The following is a 22,048-nucleotide window of genomic DNA, read 5'->3' as shown; positions in this document are numbered from 1 at the left end:
AGCAGTACTCCAACTGGGGTCCCCAGTTGAATTGAGGTTGGTTCTCGCCAACCTGTGCCTAATACTTTCTGGAATTAGGTAAGCAGGATGTGTCCCTCCAGGGAGAGAGTGCGCATTTCATTCCAACAATCTATCTCTGGAATTTCCATGTGTAGATGAGATGATGGGATTCTCAGATTGGTTTGGATACTATTAAGCATGGTGATAGGTTTCTGCATGTGTCAGACACTTGGCTGAGGAGAGTTTGGTTTCAGCTAGAGGAAAAAGATTTGGGAGATAGGAGGTCAGAGAAAAGGGAGGGAGAAAGGGTAAGAGACTAAGAAAGATGAGGGTGCAGGTTAACTGTTTCTTTTAGCCATCTAGAATGCATGTGTTATAGTGCTCCTTTGTGTCAAAACAATTTGTATTAATGTATTTATTCTATTATACTAATTCCCTCCACCTTGCACCCTCCCGCTCCACTTTCAAATCCCACCTAAAGTCCTTCCTTTTTGATCGTGCTTACGGTCACCTCCCCACTCCTTCTCCCCCTGGCTTGGGGTCAGACTCTGCCATTGTGAAGCGCTCTGGGATGCTACCCTGCGTGAAGGGCGCTATATAAATGCAAGTTGTTATTGTTGAATTAGGAGTTACTTTTGAAGTGCAGTAACAGGCAAATATATAGGCAAATATGACAGCTAATCTACAATAGGAATGCCCCATGCACATTAGTCATGTTAATTAATCATTAATTAATCTAATTAGTTGAGCCAAATAACCTGTTTCCAACCTGTAACTTTCTATGTAATTCTACACAAGAATGTAAACTTGTCACCAGGGAACTTTAACAGGTAACTGACCTGAGCTTTAATGTTCCTACTCTGTCTCTGTGAATTGCTTTGAGTGTTTTTCTATGCGAAAGATGCTATTTATATAAAAGTTGTATCTGTATTCAAGTTGTTTTTTCATCTGAACAACACCTCCATTACTGCAGTGCTCTCACACGTCTGCTCTGGGGCTGAACCTTTATAAACAGGGGTGAAGGTACTACCAGTTTAACCAAACTTTATTAGTGTATTCAGATTTCAGTTGCTGGCTACTGGCTTTTTACTGAACAAAAACCTCCGGAATTCTGTTAGCTGACAGTCAAAAGCTTCCACTATTTAGAATTGGAAGTTCAATGCCTCAGACCTGCTTCAAAGACCTCCATTAAGAAAAGCTTTGGCATGTTCAGGTTGATTTAATGTGATTGTAGGTGTCCTGAAGCATACTGGTTAGGCACTTGCCTTGCAAGCGAGAGGATCCGGGTTCTATTCCTGGGCAGGGCGAAGCCTTAGGCAAGTTTCCTTACTCCGCATGCCTCTGTTTACCTAGCAGTAAGTAGGAACCCAGTTGTTAGTTGATTGGCAGATCGCTAACCGGGGATGGTAATTGCTCCCCTCAAAAATTGGTAACTCAATCCACGACTGTTTGGGGGGCACTGTTGTGCGCAATTGAAATATACAGTCAATTCACTTATGCTTGAATGCTTTGTGAAGTGCTTTGAGATGTCTCAATGATTCGATAAGACGCCCTATCAAAAGCAAGGATTATGATTATTATTATCAATATCAAATTGAATCATGAAGTTGGCCTCTGTTTTGTCCGATTTCTAAAGTTTGTTATGCCCCAAGTAGACCACTAGGTGGAACACTTTGCTTGCTATATAACTCCTGCCTATCATTTCAGCTCATACTGAGGAAGGGCTGGTCTTGCTAATTGTGGTTCCTAAAAAACACAGGAATTGCATGGCTCTCTCGACTGCTCTTTTGGCTGTGAGATGTTACTGTGAAGCTGAGGAAAAGGGGAAGGAATTAAAATGTACATAACCAAATAACGAGATTCAAAAGCAATGTCTGCAGCCATAAATTGTGATACCTAAATAATCAGATAGAGCACAGACATTTGTAAATTTATGTCTACATAAACACAATCACTTTATTTTATTTCACAGTAAAATTGAGTTGTTTCAATGAATGATAAGAGGCTGTATCAAATGCAAGGATTATTATTATGTTTTGGGTCTTTGTAATTTTGATTATGCCCTTCAGGTCCCATCTGCCTGTTCAGGTGGATGTTAAAGATCCTATGGCAGTATTTGAAGAGAATAGGGAGTTTCTCATGGTGTCCTGACCAACAATCCCCCAGATAAAATAAAAATTGTTCATTCACTGTGTGGGGGACATTATTGTGTTCAAATTGGCTGCCGCTTTCCCCTGTAATTGCGCTGTCACTATACAGAAAAACTCTATTAATCACTTTGAGACATTTTGATATGGTAAAGTGCTAGATCAAATACAAAGATTATTATTTACGTGTTGATTGCAATAGTTTGTTTGATGCCTTATGTTTTAAAACGTGATGTTTGATTTGTAAATGTGTGATTATATTAAACCTGTTCTGTTCCTCCAGCTTGCACCAGAGACCAAAGCTGTTATTCATTGGATCATGGATATCCCATTTGTCCTCTCAGCAAACCTTCACGGTGGTGATATTGTTGCAAACTTTCCCTATGATGAAACTCGCTCTGGTAAATATAGATAAGAAACTCTTTACTACATCTAGAATTAATACTTTGACATTTACCCTCGCTCAGCTAGTAACTCTACTGCCTCTTGTCAAATTGAGCCAATCTGGATTGGGAAGATCCTTAGTTCAAATCTTTGCCTCTCTTGAGTGGTTTATCTCCACCTGAGCAGCAGTAAGAGGGGGCAGAATTATTCTCACTGGGCTGAGAGGTCGGGCGATAACAGCCAGGATTCTTGTTCCTGATTGCCATTTCAGTTGATATCTGTGTGTGCGAGGATAAGATCCATTGCTGCCCATGGTTGAATAACCTGCCAACACTCACTGTCTGCACTTTCATGTGAAGAATAGCCACTAGGGCAGGGATCCAAAGAACCATCTCACAACAAAGAGTCAGGAACACCATCAGGAGAGGAAGGAAGAATGTGTGTGTGTGTATGTGTGGGGTGGGGGGTGCAAAAGTTCAGCACACATAGATTTGGACAATTTTGTACCTAACTACAATATTTTTTTTACACATTCAACTGGGTAAAGGGAGGCCTGAAATTCCACCTGGTTTTAGCCTTAAGACCATTGTCCTAAAATTTCAGATTATCCAGAAAGTTAGCAAATTCTTACAATTAGTTAATTTGGGAGCCTATTTTTTTATTCAGCTCTCAAAAAAGCCTGAGAAACATCAGCTCTAAATTTAGACTGAATTCATGAAATTGACAAAATTCTGGAACAATTCGAAATGTTTAGGACAATGGTGTAAAGGCTGAAACCAGGTAGAATTTGGGGTTCCTAAACGTAAGGCTGGAACACTCTCTCAATTACGGTCATCTCCCCTCTTCCCCTGGCTCGGTGTCGAGCTCCGCTATTGGCAAATGCTCTGGGACGCTAGGTACCCTGTGTGAGGGGCTCTGTATAAATGCAATTGTTGTTGTGAATTGTTGTCACTACTGAGGTAATTATTACCTGAAGGATAGCATGGGATTCTGTGCATATGGTGATTGGTGAATATTGTAACTTAAAAAAAACACACAGAATTATTTTTTTAATAACAAGATCACCAGATTGGTTTGTACAAAGGAGGCACTTTGGCCGATTCTGATCTCATCCCTCCAGTATACCCTCCCATCCTCCCATCACAGCACCAAGCTGCTTTTTAAATGGAAATGATTTGTTGCATCAGGTTTGGACCAGAATGCTGACCTGAATTGCTTCTTTCTCTTGTGCCCCCACAGGTTCCATTCACGAGTACAGTGCGTGCCCTGATGATACCATTTTTAAAAGCCTGGCAGGGGAGTATGCCACTTTCAATCCTGTCATGTCCAACCCCAAACGACCCCCGTGCCATTCAAATGACGACGACAGCAGCTTTGTGGATGGAACAACCAATGGAGGAGCTTGGTACAGCGTCCCAGGAGGTATGTCACAACTAACCATTAAAGCAACAGCTTTGATACTAACTCCTGAGTCAATTCTACGTGCTTTGACTTGAAACATAACGTTCTGCCCTGGGAAATGCCCGTGCAATCTTCAAAACTCTGCAGTGATCATTTTTTTTCACTTTGCTACAGAATGGAGTCTTGGCCAACATTCCCCCAGATAAACTTGGTCACTCACTCTGTGGCTGTTTGTGGGACACTGCTGTGCCTGACTGCACAATGGTGGTACGCAACTTTTACGAAACATACATAGAAACTTTAAATGTCTGCTGCTTATTTCCTCCTGTTTTATCTCCTTGCGTCTGGGAATGGTGACTTACACTGGGGCATAGTTTCATGGGAAGAACTTTATACATGAGCCTGACACTGTGTGCCGATGTTTGTCTGTCCACGGAGAGCACCCAGGGTCGTTTTCTTTAACTCATTCTTAGGTGATCTTGCCCTCACCTTTATACATCTATTCCCCTCCTTACCAAGGACCTTGGTCCTAGCCTAAGGATCACTGCATCATTTCTGCTCTCTGACTGAGATCAGTATGTCCGTGGGGGCAGGGAGAACTCCCGGTAATCATCATTCACTAATTTTATCCCAAAGTGTTGACCATTTCAGACAATATAATAGTGCTTTTGCTGTCTTCCAGGTATGCAGGATTTCAACTACCTCAGCAGCAATTGCTTTGAGATTACAGTGGAGCTGAGTTGCGAGAAGTTCCCACCAGAGGACACACTGCCACAATACTGGAAGGACAATAAAAACTCCCTCATTAATTATATTGAACAGGTTAGTGAAGTGGAAAATGCACAGAGTTCCTGGACCAAGCTGATTGTAGAAAGGCATCCCTCTTCTTTGACCTCTTTAACCAGCATTGGCCCATTGTCAAGCCATACATAGCCTTGTCTGTATTCTGAACTGCATTCACATTTGTTGTTGTGAGCTGATTCCAGGAAAGTTATTGAGATCAGTTGGGATGAATGTGCATTTGCTCAGGTCCACATTCCTGATTATATATTCAGTAACATTTCCTGGAAATAGAACACGCAGATACAGTACAAAGCCATTTATCTGCATGTCTATTTATCTGCATAGGCTTTCGAAGTGAAAGTTGGACCACATGGCCTGAGAAATACCATTGTGCATAATTGCACTTGAGGTTGAACAAAGCGTTGGCCTTGGTTGAGCAATACAGTCTCATGTGTATGTGTGCACTTTGCATTAAACAAAAACAGTGTCTTTTTGGAAGTAGCGAGGGTAAGTTCTTTTAGTTTTACAAATTAGGGTTAGAGATAGAGATATTGTAGGCATTGAGAAAGAGAGATATAAAGTCAAAGAGACACTCATAGAGAGAGAGAGAGAGAGAGAGAGAAAGACATAAACACAGACGGAGAGGTAGAAAAAAGAGTCAGAGAGAAAGTGGCGGAGAGAGAAGAGCTAGCCCAGTGTGATACCATTGTGATAGCGTAATAATGGAACATTATTTTGGTTAGCATTGTAGCTAATTTGCACAGTGTCCAATTATCCACACTTTTTGCTAGTCCCAATTAATGCAGATAATCTGATTGAACCCAAACAGGGTTAATTACCCTCTCCATGGTTGAATAGTCCACTGATAATTGCTGTCCAGCCTCACTCATGATAAAAGACTACTTTGATGAAGCAATAAGGCTATACAAATGTAATCTTGTTGTTGTTGTTGTTACTTGTGACAATGCAACCTGTTCTGGCATTAGAGTCACTACCTTCAGTGGGCAAAGTGTTCATTCCTCTCTTCTGCTCCACCATTGGTGAATGAGAATTCAGCCACTATGCCCCTGCTCTCCGTACCAATCCCCCAAACTCTCTTTCCTACAATCCCGCAGCCTTCAGCACCCTCTTAAAAACATATGCAAAATATTTAAACAATTGCACAGCATTTCCACTGTTCTTCCTCTTCCTCAAATCAGGAATGCTTATGCAAACACTTTATTGTGGAAATGTTGTCCCTTTAAGGGGAGCATGGTGATTGTCAATGTGCTGAAGCATAGAGTGCTCCTAGTGGAGTTCTGTAGCTTAGTGGTTAGAGCACTTACCTCGCAAGCGAGAGTCCCTGGGTTCAGTTCCCGACAGGGCAAAACGTTAGACAGGTTTCTTACTCCACACGCCTCTGTTTATCTAGCAGTAAGTAGGAATCTGGTTGCTAGTCGATTGGCAGATCAATTTTCTGGGGGTAATAATTTGGGCTCCGGAATGAGCATGACGGAGGGATAAAGAAAGAGTTTTGGGGTGTCGTGGCTGACAGCATGGGCACCGATGGTGGAACAGAGGGCATGACAAGCTTTCAGTCACTGTGCTCCACCTTTAAAGCTTGCCTTACATGCTTTCTTTTCAACCTTCACCTTTGGTTGCCTTCTTCCCCTACCCTCAGTCATTCTTCAGCTCCCCCCCCATCTCCCACGTTTGGGCTCCCAGTCCACCCTGCGAAGCTTTGAGATATCCTACAACATGAAAGGTGCTGTGTCGATGCAAAATGGTGGTTGTTATTTTCCAGTTGAATGGATGTGGTTGAACTGAAGCATTGAGTTTCGATATATGGTTATTTCTTTCATTGAATGCTATCCTGATTCCATTTCAGGTGCACCGCGGGGTCAAAGGCTTTGTCCGGGATCACCAGGGCAACCCACTCTCTAATGCCTCCATTTCTGTGGAAGGCATAGATCATGACATCACATCTGGTACGTATAAAAGGATTAAGTACCCTCTGCTTGGAGGACAAAACTGTTCGGGATTTAAAAGGGGCTGTTGGGAATAATTTAAATCTAAAGCTTGCACCAAAGAGAACTGTTGGAATAAAATCAGCTTCCAAATTGACATGGAATTTAAGAGTTTTACGAAATGTTGCACAATATTCAATTTAAGGGCAATGGGCAAGGGCAGTCAGGTATCTGGGTCCAGAGATGTCGCATCTGAGCCTGAACGTCTCCTACTGAAAGTTCAAAATACCACAAGATTAAGTTGGTTGAAGAAGATGCTTTGGCCCATCTGGTCTCATCCCTCCAGGACATCCACTCTACCTTCCGCATCACGATATAAAGCTGTTTTTGAAATGAGTCAAGTATCCTGGCTTCCTCAATTACCTTTCTGGTTAACCTGTTTCAGTTGTTGATTACCTTCTAAGTAATGAAAGACTTCCTGGTATCTGTCCTGAAATTGGCCTTTCCTTTACAGCTCAAAATCCATGTCCTCTTGTTCTACTGTCTAGGTATACCTAAAGTATAGTTCTGTGTTTACATTTTCAATCCCATTTAATAATAATAAATAATAATAATCCCTGCATTTGATATAGCGCTTTTCACGTCTTCTGGACTTCTCAAAGCACTTCACAGAATATACTGTAAAGTGAATTGACTGTATATTTGTGGGCGAAACACAGGAGCCAATTGCGCACAGCGATGTCCCACGAACAGTCATGGATTGAAAATGGCCAATTTATTATTGTTTTTTTGTTTTGGAGGGATTATTATTAGGTGTGTGGAGTAAGGAAACTTGCCCAACGTTTCGCGCTGCCTAGAATTTAAAATGTTATGCACCTGTATTAGTTCTTCTCTGAGTTGTCTTCTCTCAAGACCTAGAGACTAGACTCCTACCTTGTCTGATAATCGCTCACAGCTCATTCATCTAACACTGGGGATCATCCTAACTGAACTCCTCTGCACTGCCTGTAGCAGCCTTTTCTAGAGCTGTATGCAGTAGTCTAGGTGTGACCTGAGAAGAGCACTATACAGCCTGAGTATGATGTCTATTTGGGCCCCGGGATGTCACACCTGAATCCAAACCTGTCCAAGCCTGAAAGGTCACATGGTGTTAAGGCTAAAACATGTGAATTTACAGGGGAGAAGCAGAGAATTTCCCAGTGCGAGGATGTAACAAACGTGAGCCCAGACTGGTATTCATTATAAACCGATGTATAATGACCACTTGGTGAGGTACTAGGCAGAGCTTGTAGCTCATGGAACCATACTGTAGCAGAAGGAAAAAGAAAGTCAAGACACTTTCAGAACTGGAGGATTCCATTACAGAACTGCCTCAACACATTTCAGTGGATAACTATTATAATAATCCTTGCAGTAGTAATTGTTGCAAACAATTTTATCTGGGGGATTGTCTGCCAGAATGCCGGGATAATAATAATAATAATCTTTGCATTTGATATAGCGCCTTATCACATCTTCGAGACGCCTCAAAGCGCTATACAAAATATATTATAAAGTGAATTGACTGTATTTTATGGGCGAAACGTGGCTGCGAATTGCACAGCAGTGTCCCACAAACAGCTGTGGATTGAGTGACCAAATGATTTTATTTATTTTGAAGGAATTATTACCCCCGGAAAAGCAATCCACCAATCGACTAACCACTTATTGCTAGGTAAATGGAGGTTTGTGGAGTAATGAAACTTGCCTGACATTTCGCCCGGCCTGGGAAATCGAATCCAGGTCCTGTCGCTTACGAGTGCTCTAACCATAAGCTACATAATCTCCCTTCTAGTTATCGAATAGTGCGGTGGGAACTTCAACATCCAACTGAACAGACAGATTAACTTTATTTCATGCATGCTCTCTGTAGAGAGCTTGTGTAAAACAACAACAATAAAATTATATTTGTGTAGCGCCATTCACGTCAGGAGGACGTCGCAAGGCGTTGGACAGTCAGATTTTTGGACCCGAGCTGGCGGTCAGGATTGGGGAGGGTGGCGGGCGGGGGTGGGGGGGGGAAGCAGGGTGATTGAAAGCATGGTCGAAGAGGAGGGTCTTGAGATGGGTCTTGAAGGAGTTAAGGGAGGGGGTGAGGCGGAAGGACTACGGGATAGAATTCCAGAGGGTGGTGGCAGAGTAGCAGAAGGACCGCCCGCCAATGGTGGGGCAGGCGAGGTGTGGGATGTGAAGGAGGCTGGAGCCCACTGAGCGGAGAGAGCAGGCAGGATAATAGGGGGTTAGGAGGTCAAACCTCGATATAATGAATGCATGTATGAGGGTTTTGGCAGCCTGTGGTGTGGGACAGTGGCAGCGCCGGGCGATGTTGCGGAGATGGGGGAAGGCATAGTGGGTTATGGCACAGATGTGGGGTAGAAAGCATAGTTGAGGGTCAAACAAGAGCCTAAGGTTCCGGACTGGCTTAGTAAGGTGGAATGTGAAGGCGCTGATGGGAGCCAGTCTGGAGAGCCTCGGTCTTGTTGACATTCAACTGCAGAAAGTTAGCTCTTATCCAGGACTTGATGTCTGACAGACATTGTGTCAGAACAGCAGTGGTCCTGGAGTCAAGGGTGGAGGTAGAGAGGTACAGTTGTGTGTCATCCGCATAAATGTGGAAGTTGACCCCATGTCTGTGGATAATGTCACCAAGAGGGGGCATATAGATATTGAAGAGCAGGGGACCAAGGACAGATCCCTGAGGAATGCCGCATGAGGCGGTGCGGGGACAAGAGGAGAACCCGTTTGTGGAGATGAAGTGGAGGTGGTGTGAGAGGTATGATCTGACCCAGTCAAGGACAGAGCCGTTGAGGTGAGAGGAGAGGCGGTGGATGAGGATAGAGTTATCAACTGTGCTGAAGGCAGCAGAGAGGTCAAGGAGGACGAGGAGGCAGAGGGAGCCTCAGAAACCCGATTGGAGGGGTTCATCAAGGGAGTGGCGGGAGAGGAAGGAGCGAAGCTGGGAAGCAATAACTCGTTCCAGGACCTTGGAGAGGAAAGGGAGGTTGGAGATGGGGCGGTAATTTGAGAATAATGATGGGTCCAGGGAGGGCTTTTTAAGGATAGGAGTGATGACGGCCATTTTTAATGGGGTGGAAACAGTACCAGAGGACAAGGAGAGGTTAATGATGTCTGTGAGTAGAGAGGCAAGGAGGTGGAGCTGGGAGGTAAGGAGAGGGTTAGGGATGGGGTTGAGGGAGCAGGTGGTTGATTTCATGCGGGTTATATTGGTGGTGAGAAAGGACAGGGAGACAGGTTCGAAGGTGTGGAGGGAGGGGTTGGTAAGGCCCGGGGTGGGAGGGAGAGATGGGCAGGGAGTAGTAGACGGAAAGCACTAATTCCTTCAACTTTGGATTCAAGGAAGTCCAGCATTGTCTCACAGTTGGCATTGGAGGTGAGGATGGGCGAGGCATGAGAGGGTGGGCGGAGGAGACGTTTGGTGATAGAGAAGAGGAACCTTGGGTTGTCCTTGTCCTCCAAGATTGTCTTGGAGTAGAACAATGATTTAGTGGACAAGGGCGGAGCATTAAGATTTGATAAGGTCCAGCCAGATCTGGCATCGACTGTTAAGTTCGATTTAAGCCAGATGCATTCAGCATCATGCATCTGTGCTTTAAGGGAGCGGAGGTGGCTGGTGTATCATGGTGACTTACGTGAGTAGGAGATGGTTTGGGAAGAGAGGGGAGCAAGGGAATCGAGTGGATGAGAGGGAGCTGTGGAGAAGAGTGACCGAGGAGGATAGGTCATTGTGGAAGGAAGCCCAGAGGGGAAGGAGTTCAGATGACTCCAATTCAGCTGAGAGGGGGGGAAGGTTTTTTCCAGGTGCGGGAAGAGATGGAGGTGGGTTGGGTGGCGGTGGGTAGGGGATTGAGGAGTTAAGGGAGATGAAGTGATGGACTGAGATTGGTTTGTTGATGATGGTGAGGTCTGAGATGGTGAGTCCCCGAGTGATCACCAGGTCAAAGGGGTGACCACGGAAGTGGGTGGTGGAGTGGATGTGGAGGGAGAGGTTGAGGAAAGAGATAAGTGAGGAGAAGTCAGAAGAGGTGGAGCAGGAGGGGGTGAAGAGAAGCTTGAAGTCGCCTAGGATGGGGAGGCGTTCGGACCAGAAGGAGAGGGAAGTAAGGAGGGTGGAGATGTCGGGGATGAAGGAGGGGAAGAGCTTGGGAGGGGGCGATAGATAAGGAGAATTTTGGGGGAGGAGTGATCAAGGGTAAGGTGCTCAAAGGAAGGGAAGATTTTGGGGAAAAAAAAGTCTTCAGGGTTAATGCCTGCAAAATCCCATTCAGAGTGAATAGAAAATCAAAGCTCTAAGGAGTTCTGAGGTTGATTGGATTTTCAGAGTAATTTCCAAACTTTCAGAAAGTCTCCCAACTCTGAGATTGACCTGATTTTCCTCTGCAGCTGTGAGTTTGAACTCTGTACAGAGGTGTCTGAGGCTGAAGAATAACATAAATAGCAAGTCTTTCTCGGTGACTGGATCTTTCAAATTTAACCCATTGAACAAAATGAATTCCAGGAGTGTTTTAAAAGGCTGTCTAAAGTTATAGTACCTGATGCTGTCATGAATTGAGCACCCTGGAGGAAGCAGGAGGATGGGGGTAATGCACAAGGATGGAAACAATTAATATAAAAAGTGTACACGACAGCAAACTTCAGCTCTAGCTGCCCCACCTCTTGCAGCTGTGCAGATGGGCAAAGGTTGGACAGACACGAGGAACACTGGAATCGTACAGAATGTTTGAAAAAAACAGGAGCTTTGGGGCTTGTAAATCCTTCCTCTCAAGCGATAGTCCAACCCATTTATATCCTCCTCCCTTCATGCTTTCCAAAAGCTAGTGGGCTCAGATTTTTCCAGGCTTAAGTAAATGGGGGGGAAAGGATGAAGTGTAGGACTTTTTTATGTACTGAAGAGGATCTGTAATTGGCTTTCTGTCCAGCATACAGAAGATGAAGAGGCACAAAACAAAGCATTGGGAGATCAGCAGTTGCCAAAGACTTTAAACATGATTTAAGTGGCTTAATAGGCTAGTTAAAAGAAGCAATCATGCCAAGGAGAATGGTTTGGAGGCCTTAACAGTGGAATTTGTTGCCATTGGAGGTTTGTAGTACATGTGCATTCCATATTTTCGCATGAAGTACTAGCAAAAAGCAGTTTTATCAGACTCAAGTACATACAGTTGTCTGACATTTATATCTAGTCTCTGGGCTCTGCTCAATGGCATTAGATGATATGTGAACCTGAAGTCCAAACAGTTTTATTATAAGATCAGAAGCATATGAATAATTCAAAAAGGTTTATAATCAATAGTGCAGAATTTGAAAATCTGTCATGTGGACCTATGGCTACACTATCAAAGAGTGAAATGCAGTTTTACAGTGAAAACATTAAAGCTTAAAGTCACATAAAATCACAGGCTCAGGTAACCAGCCTTCGCAACCAAACAGGCAGTCATAAGCCACGTTTGATTTAATTTAGTCCTTGAATCTTTCGTTCAGTCTTTTAAGCTGTCCCTTTGAACAGGGTCTTCATTTTAGAAGCAGCTGTTAGTTCTAGTCTAGTCACAGTTCGCTCACTTACAGACAGAGCCTTTTATCATATTTGAGATTCACTGTCACCAATCACATGTACCTACATGCACTTTCCAGGCTGCTGTGAAACTTGCTACACTCCTTGCTCTCTCCCATACCCTTCTATTCTCTTCTCCCTCGTGTGAATGGGGCAGAGAGAAACAAATAGTCTTGCAAATTATTTTTGCCCACAAAAATACAATCAATTCACTTTACTGTATATTCTGTAAAGTGCTTTGAGATGTTTAGAAGATATGATAAGGTGCTATATCAAATGGAAGGATTATTTTTAATGTTAGGTTTGGGTGAAACCATCTGAAACAAAATGAGGGGTGGGGGGGAGATGTATCAATTGGAACTGCAAAATGTGGTGTGTGATATAATATACTATGAATTGATTGTATATTTTGTGGGCGAAAATAATTTGGCAGACTATTTGTTCCCCTCCCCCTCATACACATGAGAGAGAAGGAAATAGAGGGTATAGGCGAGAGGTGTATAGGTGGAGACTCGTGTGGGAGTATAAACACTGGCGCAGACTGGTTGAGCTGAATCACTGTACAATCTATGCAAATCTATGCAACTTCTTGATTTTGAGTTTTGTCCACAAAATACACAGTCAAGTCACTTTACAGTATATTCTGTGAAGCGCTTTGAGAAGTCTCAATGATTGATAAGACGCTATATGAAATGCAAGGATTATTATTAAGCCAGTGTTTTTGGGACAAGCACTTAAATGCTGGGTGTCATACAGCGACAGGATAAAAAGCTCTGTCCGCTGGCCCAATATCTGGACCAAATCTTTTCTGGGTGAAACTACTTAAAGGTAATGTGTGTGGGGGGGCTTCCCACAGTAGTTCCTCAGAGCAGTTCTCAGCTGGTCCATCTCCAGGAGTGGAATGCCTCGCAATATAATCATTTTCACCAGTGATAATTATCATATCACTCACCACATTTTTTTTGTGCCCCTATTTTTCAAACCTGTTTTCACCCAATAAAATGTACATCTTCATAAAATAATTTCCAAATGATTAAATCCAACTAAAAGATGGCAGAACAGGGAAGTGTACCTTATAATGATCCCTGCATTCAACACTTACACCAGGGCTCTATCACCATTTGTCAGTAACTTCCTTAAATGCTCTCAACTACAACAATTTCTGACAAACACGCAAATATCCCCATGTTATTAATGTCTTGTTCTTACACTGCTTCTGACACAGCAGTCTTTCTGTTGCAGCTGGCAATCTGATTAGTGTATTGCTCCATGAGAAGGGAAAATGAAGTGTGTGTGTGTGTACACGGTTGTTTTAGATGAGATATAGAGGGTCAGATTGCTTTGGGTGAGAGATAAAAGTCAGACTGTTCTGAGTGAGAGATGGAGAGTTAGGTTGGTTCGTTGTGAGAGACTGAGTCAGGCTTGTTTTTTGAGCCAAAAGGTCAGACTGGTTTTGAGTGAGAGACTAAGAGTCAGACTGGTTTGGGTGAGAGACTAAGAGTCAGTCTAGTTTGGGTGAGAGACTAATGGTGAAGCTAGTTTTGGATATGAGACAAAAGGTTAGGCTGGTTTTGAGTGAGAGACTGAGGGTCAGGACATTTTCTCTGGAATCAGTAATTTGCAACACTATTTAGTCACATTTGTGAACATGCCAACATGATGTCACCCGGGGGTGTCAGCCTCACATCTGTGTGTGGTATTTGCGGCTCACTTGGAATTTCTCAGTTACTTGCCTGCTGAAAGCTGCGAGGTTAAAGATGTTGTGGGGTTGGGGGTAAAGGGTCTGGGCGCACTCAGTAATCAGGTTTCAAATATTAATCAGAGTGAGTAACTCAATGCTCTCCACTAATTGAATCTGTTGCTTCAAGGTATTTTCTTGTCATTTTTGTAAAGAACGAAAAGAAAACTCACAACAGCTGCACGGGACCAAATGGATCTGGTTTTGTGTCTGGTTCTGAGGGAAGCAAAGCGGTTAGATTTCTCACGACTGACGCTGTTTGGCACTTGCTGTCATATCTGGCTTTAAATGGAATGTTGAGGTTATCACCAAAGTTGTTCTTAAGCATTGTAGAAAAACGACTTGAAAATTAAGATTGTAGTGAAGAATTTTGCATAGTTCTGCACAATGTTAACTTTTAAGACAAAATTATCTCACAGGCTGAGGTTAAGTGGAATATCAGAGCAATAATTGGTAAATTAGGATGTTACGAGATGTGTGGAAAAAGTAGGGAATGGAATTGAAGAATTGTCATAGATTTAGGAGTGCAGGGTCACTGTGTGGAATTGCCCACTCCTGTTCCATGTTGCTAAACAGTGATTCAGTTGGTGCAGTGCATATAAGACCCTGAAGGGCATAACTTCAAGCCCTGCCCTGACTCTTTGTTGGGATGCAGGTGGCCCTACTACAATTTGCCATAGCACTTTGATCTAAGGAAGGGGAAAAGCAGCCATTATCCAGCGATCCCTGCTGGCAAGTGGATGTCACTGAGAACAGGATTAGACTCTGTAATGATGCCTCCCCTAGGTATAGTCCATTGATGCCCATTGTCCAGACTCATATATGATGAAAGTCAGCAAAGTGCAGAAGGACAACCAGCTTGACTCAGTGCCTTCAGGAGAGAAAATTGGAGAGAATATCTCTTTAAGAAGTATAGAGTTAGAAACGGAGAAAATCAAATATCCTGTTACTTTTATTCTGAATTATCATGAAATGATTTAATAATAATCCTTGCATTTTGATATAGTACCTATAGCACTTCACAGGGAATTTCTGTAAAGTGAAGTGTAAGCCAACGCAGCAGCCAGTTTACACACATCAATGACTCACAAACTGCATGACCAATTTTATCTAGAGGATTGTTAGCCAGGAAACCCACCTCTCGTCTGCAAATAGTGTTACTGGATCTCTAATGTCCACTTGAACAAGTAGGCGGGGCATTGGTCTTACCCGACAAATGGACTTAGTTCATAAGTGAAACTTGGAAGGAAAATAGTCATTTAGCATTTTGGTCATTAGTTGTGTCTTTGCAGCTAAAATTCCCACTTCTAGTATTTCCCGTGATTGTGTAACTGATTGTCCACTTGGAAAGCCTCCTCTACTCACTGATAATACTTATGTCTAATTCTGATACACGTGCATCCATGGGGGAAATATAAATGCCCCCCAACACTATAGTGAACCTTGCATGCCTATTGTCCATTAAACTGTACTTAACATGTTTTTTCTTCCTCTTTAGCAAAGGACGGTGATTACTGGAGATTGTTGGCCCCCGGAAACTATAAAATCACAGCTTCTGCCCCAGGCTTCCTAGCAATAACCAAAAAAGTGGCTGTTCCTTTTAGCCCTGTTGTGGTGGTAAGATGCTCTTAACTTATATATAAAAAAAACAATGATGGTGTCTAACTCGCTTTCACTGATTGACCGTTTATAATGGTATATACCATTTGTAGGCGCAGAACCAAAGGTTCCCACATGTTACGAAACAGTGGGGTAGAAATTCTATCTGGTTCTAGATTTACTCTGTTAACATTGATAAAAGTCGAATAGAATATTTGAATAGTTAATATTGTTGAATTCAGTCTTAACTTTGAAATCCGGTTATTGTAATTCTTATCGCTTCAAAATTAAAGTTGTTGGGAAAATGGCACAGTGTGACTTTAGGAGTTTTGCCCCAACCCCTGCTTTTTTTTATCTGTGGAATCATCGAACCCAGGGGATGGGGATGAAAGTTTCTGTTTGCGGTGGGCAGTGGATTGAAAAAAGCAACTGGGTGACACAAATAATTGAAGGGCCTCAGTCATGAACACTCAGCATCCAAGGCTGCACTCTAAACCACTCAAAGCCAGTCAGGAACCTCGGGGTTCTGTTTGACCCTGAGCTGTCCTTTCTCCCTCATATCCGCGCCACAACTGGCACCGCACAACTGCTGTATATGGAATTGTAGTTTCAAATTTTTTAAAAACATTTTTTGGTCTAACAACTGGCACCGCCTTCCATCACCTCCGGAATGTCGTCAGACTACGGCACTACCTCACCCCTCACGCTGCTGAAACTCTGGTCCACGCCTTTATCATCTCAAGGCTGGACTATGGGAACTCTCTCCTCGTCGGCCTTCTCGGCACCTCCCTCCACAAGCTGCAGGTCATTCAGAACTCTGCAGCTCGTGTACTGTCCCACACCAGGCTTCGGGACCACATCACTCCCACCCTCGCTCGCCTCCCCTGGCTCCCCATCCCCCAGAGGATCGAATTCAAGATCCTCATCCTCACCTACAAGGCCATTCGCGGCCCTGTTCCCTCCTACCTCTCCGACCTACTATCCCTCTACCTACCTGCCCGTACCCTCCATTCCTCTGGCTCCGGTCTGCTCCACATCCCCCGCCCCAACCGCCCTACCATCGGTGGCCGGGCCTTCAGCCTCTCAGCCCCGAGGCTCTGGAACTCTATCCCCCAGTTCCTTCGCCGCCTCCTCCCTTTCCTCCTTCAAGGCCGGTCTCAAGACCTTTCTCTTTGACCATGCCTTCAGCTCCCCTCTCGACTCTCTACCTCCTCCTTGCTCCCTCCCTTCCCTCCCCTCACCCTGACCATTTCCCCCCTGCTCGGGTCCTGACCCAACTGTACAGCGCCTTGGGACGTCCTCCCGACGTGAAAGGCGCTCAATAAATGGAATCTTGTTGTTGTTGTTGTTGGCACATTCTTTCACAAAGAACGAGATTGACAAAGTTATGCTCGTGTACAGCCATGGTGTAAAAGTCAGATGATAGAAGGGGGTTTATTCCTCCGCCCAGTCTTAAAGAATGTGGGTAACACATTATCTGCCGTTACAGTAAGAAACCTATGCTCAAACATCATTGATTCATGTTTTTCTTTCTTCTCCCTCACCCCCTCCCTCACCCCTCGTCCACATCAAGGTCAACTTTGCTCTGGAGTCTTTTGCCGAAAGAAAAGAAGAGGAGAAGGAAGAAATGTTGCAGTGGTGGAAGATGATGTCGCAAACGCTGAACTTCTAAAGAAAAGGAATTTGTTCCTTTTCAGTCGTGTGCTTCGTAGGAGACGTGTGGCATCTCAAATTTTTTAGTCATTTAATTATTTATGTTTCCCTGTTTCCATGTGTTTGAATATGACTTGAATCCAGGGATTTAGGAGGTGATGGTGACATGTGAGGTGAACAATGTGATGTCCCTCCAGTTAAAATCATGCCGTTGTTCAGCTGGTCTGTAGGTTGCCATTCAGTAGGGATTCCAGGTTGACTGATAGAATCAAATATCAATTCACACTAGCCCCTTCATGTGTTCTCTGCAGTTGCTTTGTTACCATTGCCCCATGTTTCTACCTTTATATTTTTTATTTTAAGTGATGTTTTCTAACCTAAAAATATCATGGTGTTTTCCTTCCTTCCCTCCCAACACCCCTCCACCTTAATAAGTGGTGGGATGTACATGATAAGTGAAGTGTGCATGGCCTTCTCTTGTTTATGTAGATTATCTTTGAAAATATTCTAAGTTTATTTGTAGTGACAAAGCAGGGTGATTCTCACCCTTGATGTGATTTGAAAATTTGCTGATCATTCTTGAGCATTCCAACTATTCAGCTAAGTCCAGAAGGCATTGGTATCAAACCAAAGGGCTCTTTGGGTTTCAAATTAAAAAAAATATATCCTTATTAGAAGTTTGGTTTAAATGTATCAAAAGTATCACTGTAAGAGGCCATCAGAAGTTTTACATTAAGTTCAAACTGAACCCACATTGAAGTAGGTTATTATCAATTATTTTACAATTGAGCTGATCAGAGTGATTTTTTTAATACCCAAGATTTCTGAGTGCGAGAACCCTTTTTATCACATCAGTACCAAGTTATATGATGCACATTTCTACACTGGGATACATGGTATGAAAGGAAAGAAAAAGCACGATAACCATCTCCGGCCTGACACAGTAACCCTGCAGTGATTTCTGATTTAGTTCGCTATACCAAGTGGAGACAGAATACCCAAACATGTTTCACAAATTCTCTAGCAAGAAGTAGCTGTAGAAATTGACAGTCCGTTGTTGCTGTGATAACATGGTATCACTATAAGAGGGAGGATCTTAGTAAAAATGAAAGGCTGAATACCTACAAGTGGGATCTTAACCTGAAGTTTACATCCATATCCGCAAACAATCTCCAGAGTGAAAGATGTAATAATTCATAACACATTTAATGTGATCATCAGGACATTGAATCCATTAGCAAAACGTTGCATTTTTCACCCCTTCTGTGTCATATGTACAGCTTCAGTTGCATGGAAAGGTTTTAAACCAGGGTCAAACATGGATACATTTGGATGTTTAAAAACCACAGCATCTGCACTCCCATTTACTACAAGTAAGCGAAAACTACTGAAAGAACATATATCATAAATTGACTGAATGTAAAAGTGTTAAAAGTCTGCACATCGACACTACAACACTATTGCCATGTTCTCTAAAGTACATTTTATAATGAACTGAATAGAAATAACAATGCCACAAAACCTGATCCACGGGCTTTTGGCTGTGGTCCACTTAAATCTGTGTGTTGTCACAATATCCTCGAATTGTCCAATGTCAACTCATAACTTCAAAGAATTGTGATGTGAAGCCATTACACAGAATCATCTTACTGTATTATACAATGAAGAGATGTAGTACAATATATTGTTTCTGGACACTATCTTGTTCTGTTACCTCAGAAATAGCTGAGAAAACAAATCGGCATATGTTCACGTCCTTATAGCACAAAATATACTGAGCTGTCACTGTTGTGTTTTGCTATTTCTTGTGTTTGTGATAAAGATAAAATGTTACCCTGTAGCCCTTGTCAATTTGGTTATTTCTTCAAGTGCCGTTCATGTGCGATTACCGTGTTGATCAGCGCTTTGAGATGTCCTCTAATTTGTTGTTGATCATATCAGTAAATACCACAAGCAAGAACATTCAGGTTTTGTGCACAATACAGAACTACCCTTCCCAGTTACAGTCATTTCACTAAAGAAAACTGCCTGACAGAGAAGTGAGCATATCACCTGATCTGGAACAGTTCTGTGTGTCAATTCTGCTTTTACTTTTGTTCAAAGTTTAGTTGTTCCACATGACGGCAGCAATTACTGTAAATTGCCATGTTCCATTTGTGTGTAGATGCGTTCCTCAACATGAGAGTCTGGACTGCAAGTGGAATTCTCTACAATTGTACCTTGTGTACCACAAGTGCTGTTGCATCAAGGTTAGGGGCAATGTTTTACACAGAGGGCTGTAAAGACAGGTTGCTCTACCTAGACGTGTGACTGAGGCAACAACAACAACAACAAGATTCCATTTATAAAGCGCCTTTCACGTCAGGAGGACGTCCCAAGGCGCTGGCAGAATCCTTATTAACTTTTAATAATAATAATAATTGTTGCATTTGATATAATGCTTTTCACGTGAACAACAACAAAATTACATTTATAGAGCACCTTTCACGTCGGGAGGACGTACCAAAGCGTCTTCTAGACATCTCAAAGCGCTTCACAGAATATACGGTAAAGTGAATTGTATATTTGTGGGTGAAACACAACAGCCAATTGCACACAGCAGTGTCCCACAAACAGTCGTGGAATGAGTGACCAAATTTTTTTTTAGGGATTATTGCTCACGGAAAAGCGATCTGCCAATCGACTAACAACTGGGTTCCTACTTACTGCTAGGTAAACAGGTCTGTGGAGTAAAGAAACTTGACCAACATTTTGCCCTACTGGGAATAGAACTCAGATCTCTCACTTGCGAGGCGAGTTCTGAGCTACAGGACTCCATTTATTGAATTTTAGAGAGTATTAGATACATATCTGAAAAGGAGAAATATGAAAGAATCTGGTAAAAAAGGCAGGAACGTTGGACCAAATAGGTAGCTTTTTCAGGGAGCCAGCACAGAAACACTCAGCCAAATGGCCTCCTATGCTGTAAAGTTCTTTGGTTCTATGGCAGATCTACAAAGAAGGATTGATCAACCTGTGGTTAGCCCAACCTGGTTATTAAAAATTTAGGCTGAGAGGGGATCTTATAAAGGTGTTTAAAATGATGAGGATTTGGAACATTTGATTACCAATAGGTTTTTCTGCTGTATATGGAATTGTAGTTTCAAATTTTTTAAAAACATTTTTTGGTCTAACAACTGGCACCGCCTTCCATCACCTCCGGAATGTCGCCAGACTACGGCACTACCTCACCCCTCACGCTGCTGAAACTCTGGTCCACGCCTTTATCACCTCAAAGCTGGACTATGGGAACTCTCTCCTCGCCGGCCTTCCCGGCACCTCCCTCCACAAGCTGCAGGTCATTCAGAACTCTGCAGCTCGTGTACTGTCCCGCACCAGGCTTCGGGACCACATCACTCCCACCCTCGCTCGCCTCCACTGGCTCCCCATCCCCCAGAGGATCGAATTCAAGATCCTCACCCTCACCTACAAGGCCATTCTCGGCCTTGCTCCCTCCTACCTCTCTGACCTACTATCCCCCTACTTACCTGCCCGTATCCTCCGTTCCTCTGGCTCCGGTCTGCTCCACATCCCCCGCCCCAACCGCCCTACTATCAGTGGCCGGGCCTTCAGCCTCTCAGCCCCGAGGCTCTGGAACTCTATCCCCCAGTGCCTTCGCCGCCTCCTCCCTTTCCTCCTTCAAGGCCAGTCTCAAGACCTTTCTCTTTGACCATGCCTTCAGCTCCCCTCTCGACTGTCTACCCCCTCCTCGCTCCCTCCCTTCCCTCCCCTCACCCTGACCATTTCCCCCTGCTTGGGTCCTGACCCAACTGTACAGCACCTTGGGACGTCCTCCCGACGTGAAAGGCGCTCAATAAATGGAATCTTGTTGTTGTTGTTGTTGTTGTTGGTCAGCTGGATGTCTGACATATGGGGAAACCTATCCCCCATCACTATTAAGAGTATCCAAACCAAACTGAGATTTCCATGCATTCCATCTACACATGGAAATCCCAGAGATAGATTGTTGGAATGGAATGCGTTCTCTCTCCCTGGAGGGACACATCCTGCTTACCTAATTCTGGAGAGATTTGGCATAGGTTGGCAAAAGCCAAGGCTTGGAGACCCCAAAGAGTGCTTTGGGGTATTGCTCTAGTCTAACCAGATAAAACCACATAACTTGCCATTGATAACATTGTCTGCAAGCTTTCCTGCTGCTTGTCCAGCTAGGACCACGATCCCCTTTAGGACTTTGGCTTGCAGGGTTAAGAGGAGTTGAGTGAGCAGATTCTCTATCCCCAGTGACTGGTCCTTCAAAATTAGAACAAAAGTAACTAAGAAGTGCTGAAGAAAGGGGAACAGGCAACGTGGATCAAATTAACCAGCACAACTGGTGAAACGAGGTGGTACAAAAGGTTTCCTGGATTCATATCTTCAGCAGAAGATTAAACCATGGTTCGGGATGTAAATAAATGATATGTGAGTAGATTTTAGTGTACTGCTTAAGGGAGTTTTATTAGCTTAACTTTCGGGAATGCAGGTACGAGTAGACAATGGACAACATCTAAAAGAGTTATTCTCCACACAGCACATTAGTTTATGACTGCAAGCCTGCTCTGTTTGGGTAAGATTTATGATTTTGTTTCCTTGTGCTTAGAAGTTACTTTAATGCAATTTTAATTGTATAATTTAATATTGCATTTATAACTTAATGTGGTTTCTAAATTAAAATGGTATTATAGTCATTCAAAAATGAGGGGGACAAATGTGCGAAACTTACTGAAAGTTGAATAGTATTTATCTGACAGCAATC

The 22,048-nt window shown here is 43.3% G+C and overlaps 1 protein-coding gene across 1 annotated transcript in view; it reads left to right on the top strand.

The window, feature by feature from the left end:
- Positions 1-19,096, top strand: part of cpe (carboxypeptidase E) — a 65,896-nt gene extending 46,800 nt beyond the window's left edge. The window contains exons 4-9 of the mRNA XM_042337604.1: positions 2,431-2,548; positions 3,771-3,953; positions 4,615-4,754; positions 6,583-6,682; positions 15,503-15,621; positions 17,177-19,096. Of these exons, the coding sequence (XP_042193538.1) occupies positions 2,431-2,548; positions 3,771-3,953; positions 4,615-4,754; positions 6,583-6,682; positions 15,503-15,621; positions 17,177-17,275 (759 nt within the window). The 3' untranslated portion in view covers positions 17,276-19,096. The remainder of the gene's footprint in view (positions 1-2,430; positions 2,549-3,770; positions 3,954-4,614; positions 4,755-6,582; positions 6,683-15,502; positions 15,622-17,176) is intronic.
- The last annotated feature ends 2,952 nt before the right edge of the window (positions 19,097-22,048 follow it).

The sequence above is a fragment of the Callorhinchus milii genome, unplaced genomic scaffold, assembly GCF_018977255.1.
Source record: "Callorhinchus milii isolate IMCB2004 unplaced genomic scaffold, IMCB_Cmil_1.0 Scaffold1, whole genome shotgun sequence".
Lineage (NCBI taxonomy): Eukaryota > Metazoa > Chordata > Chondrichthyes > Chimaeriformes > Callorhinchidae > Callorhinchus > Callorhinchus milii.
Note: the sequence above shows the minus strand (reverse complement) of the source record. Positions and strands in the feature narration are given on the sequence as shown.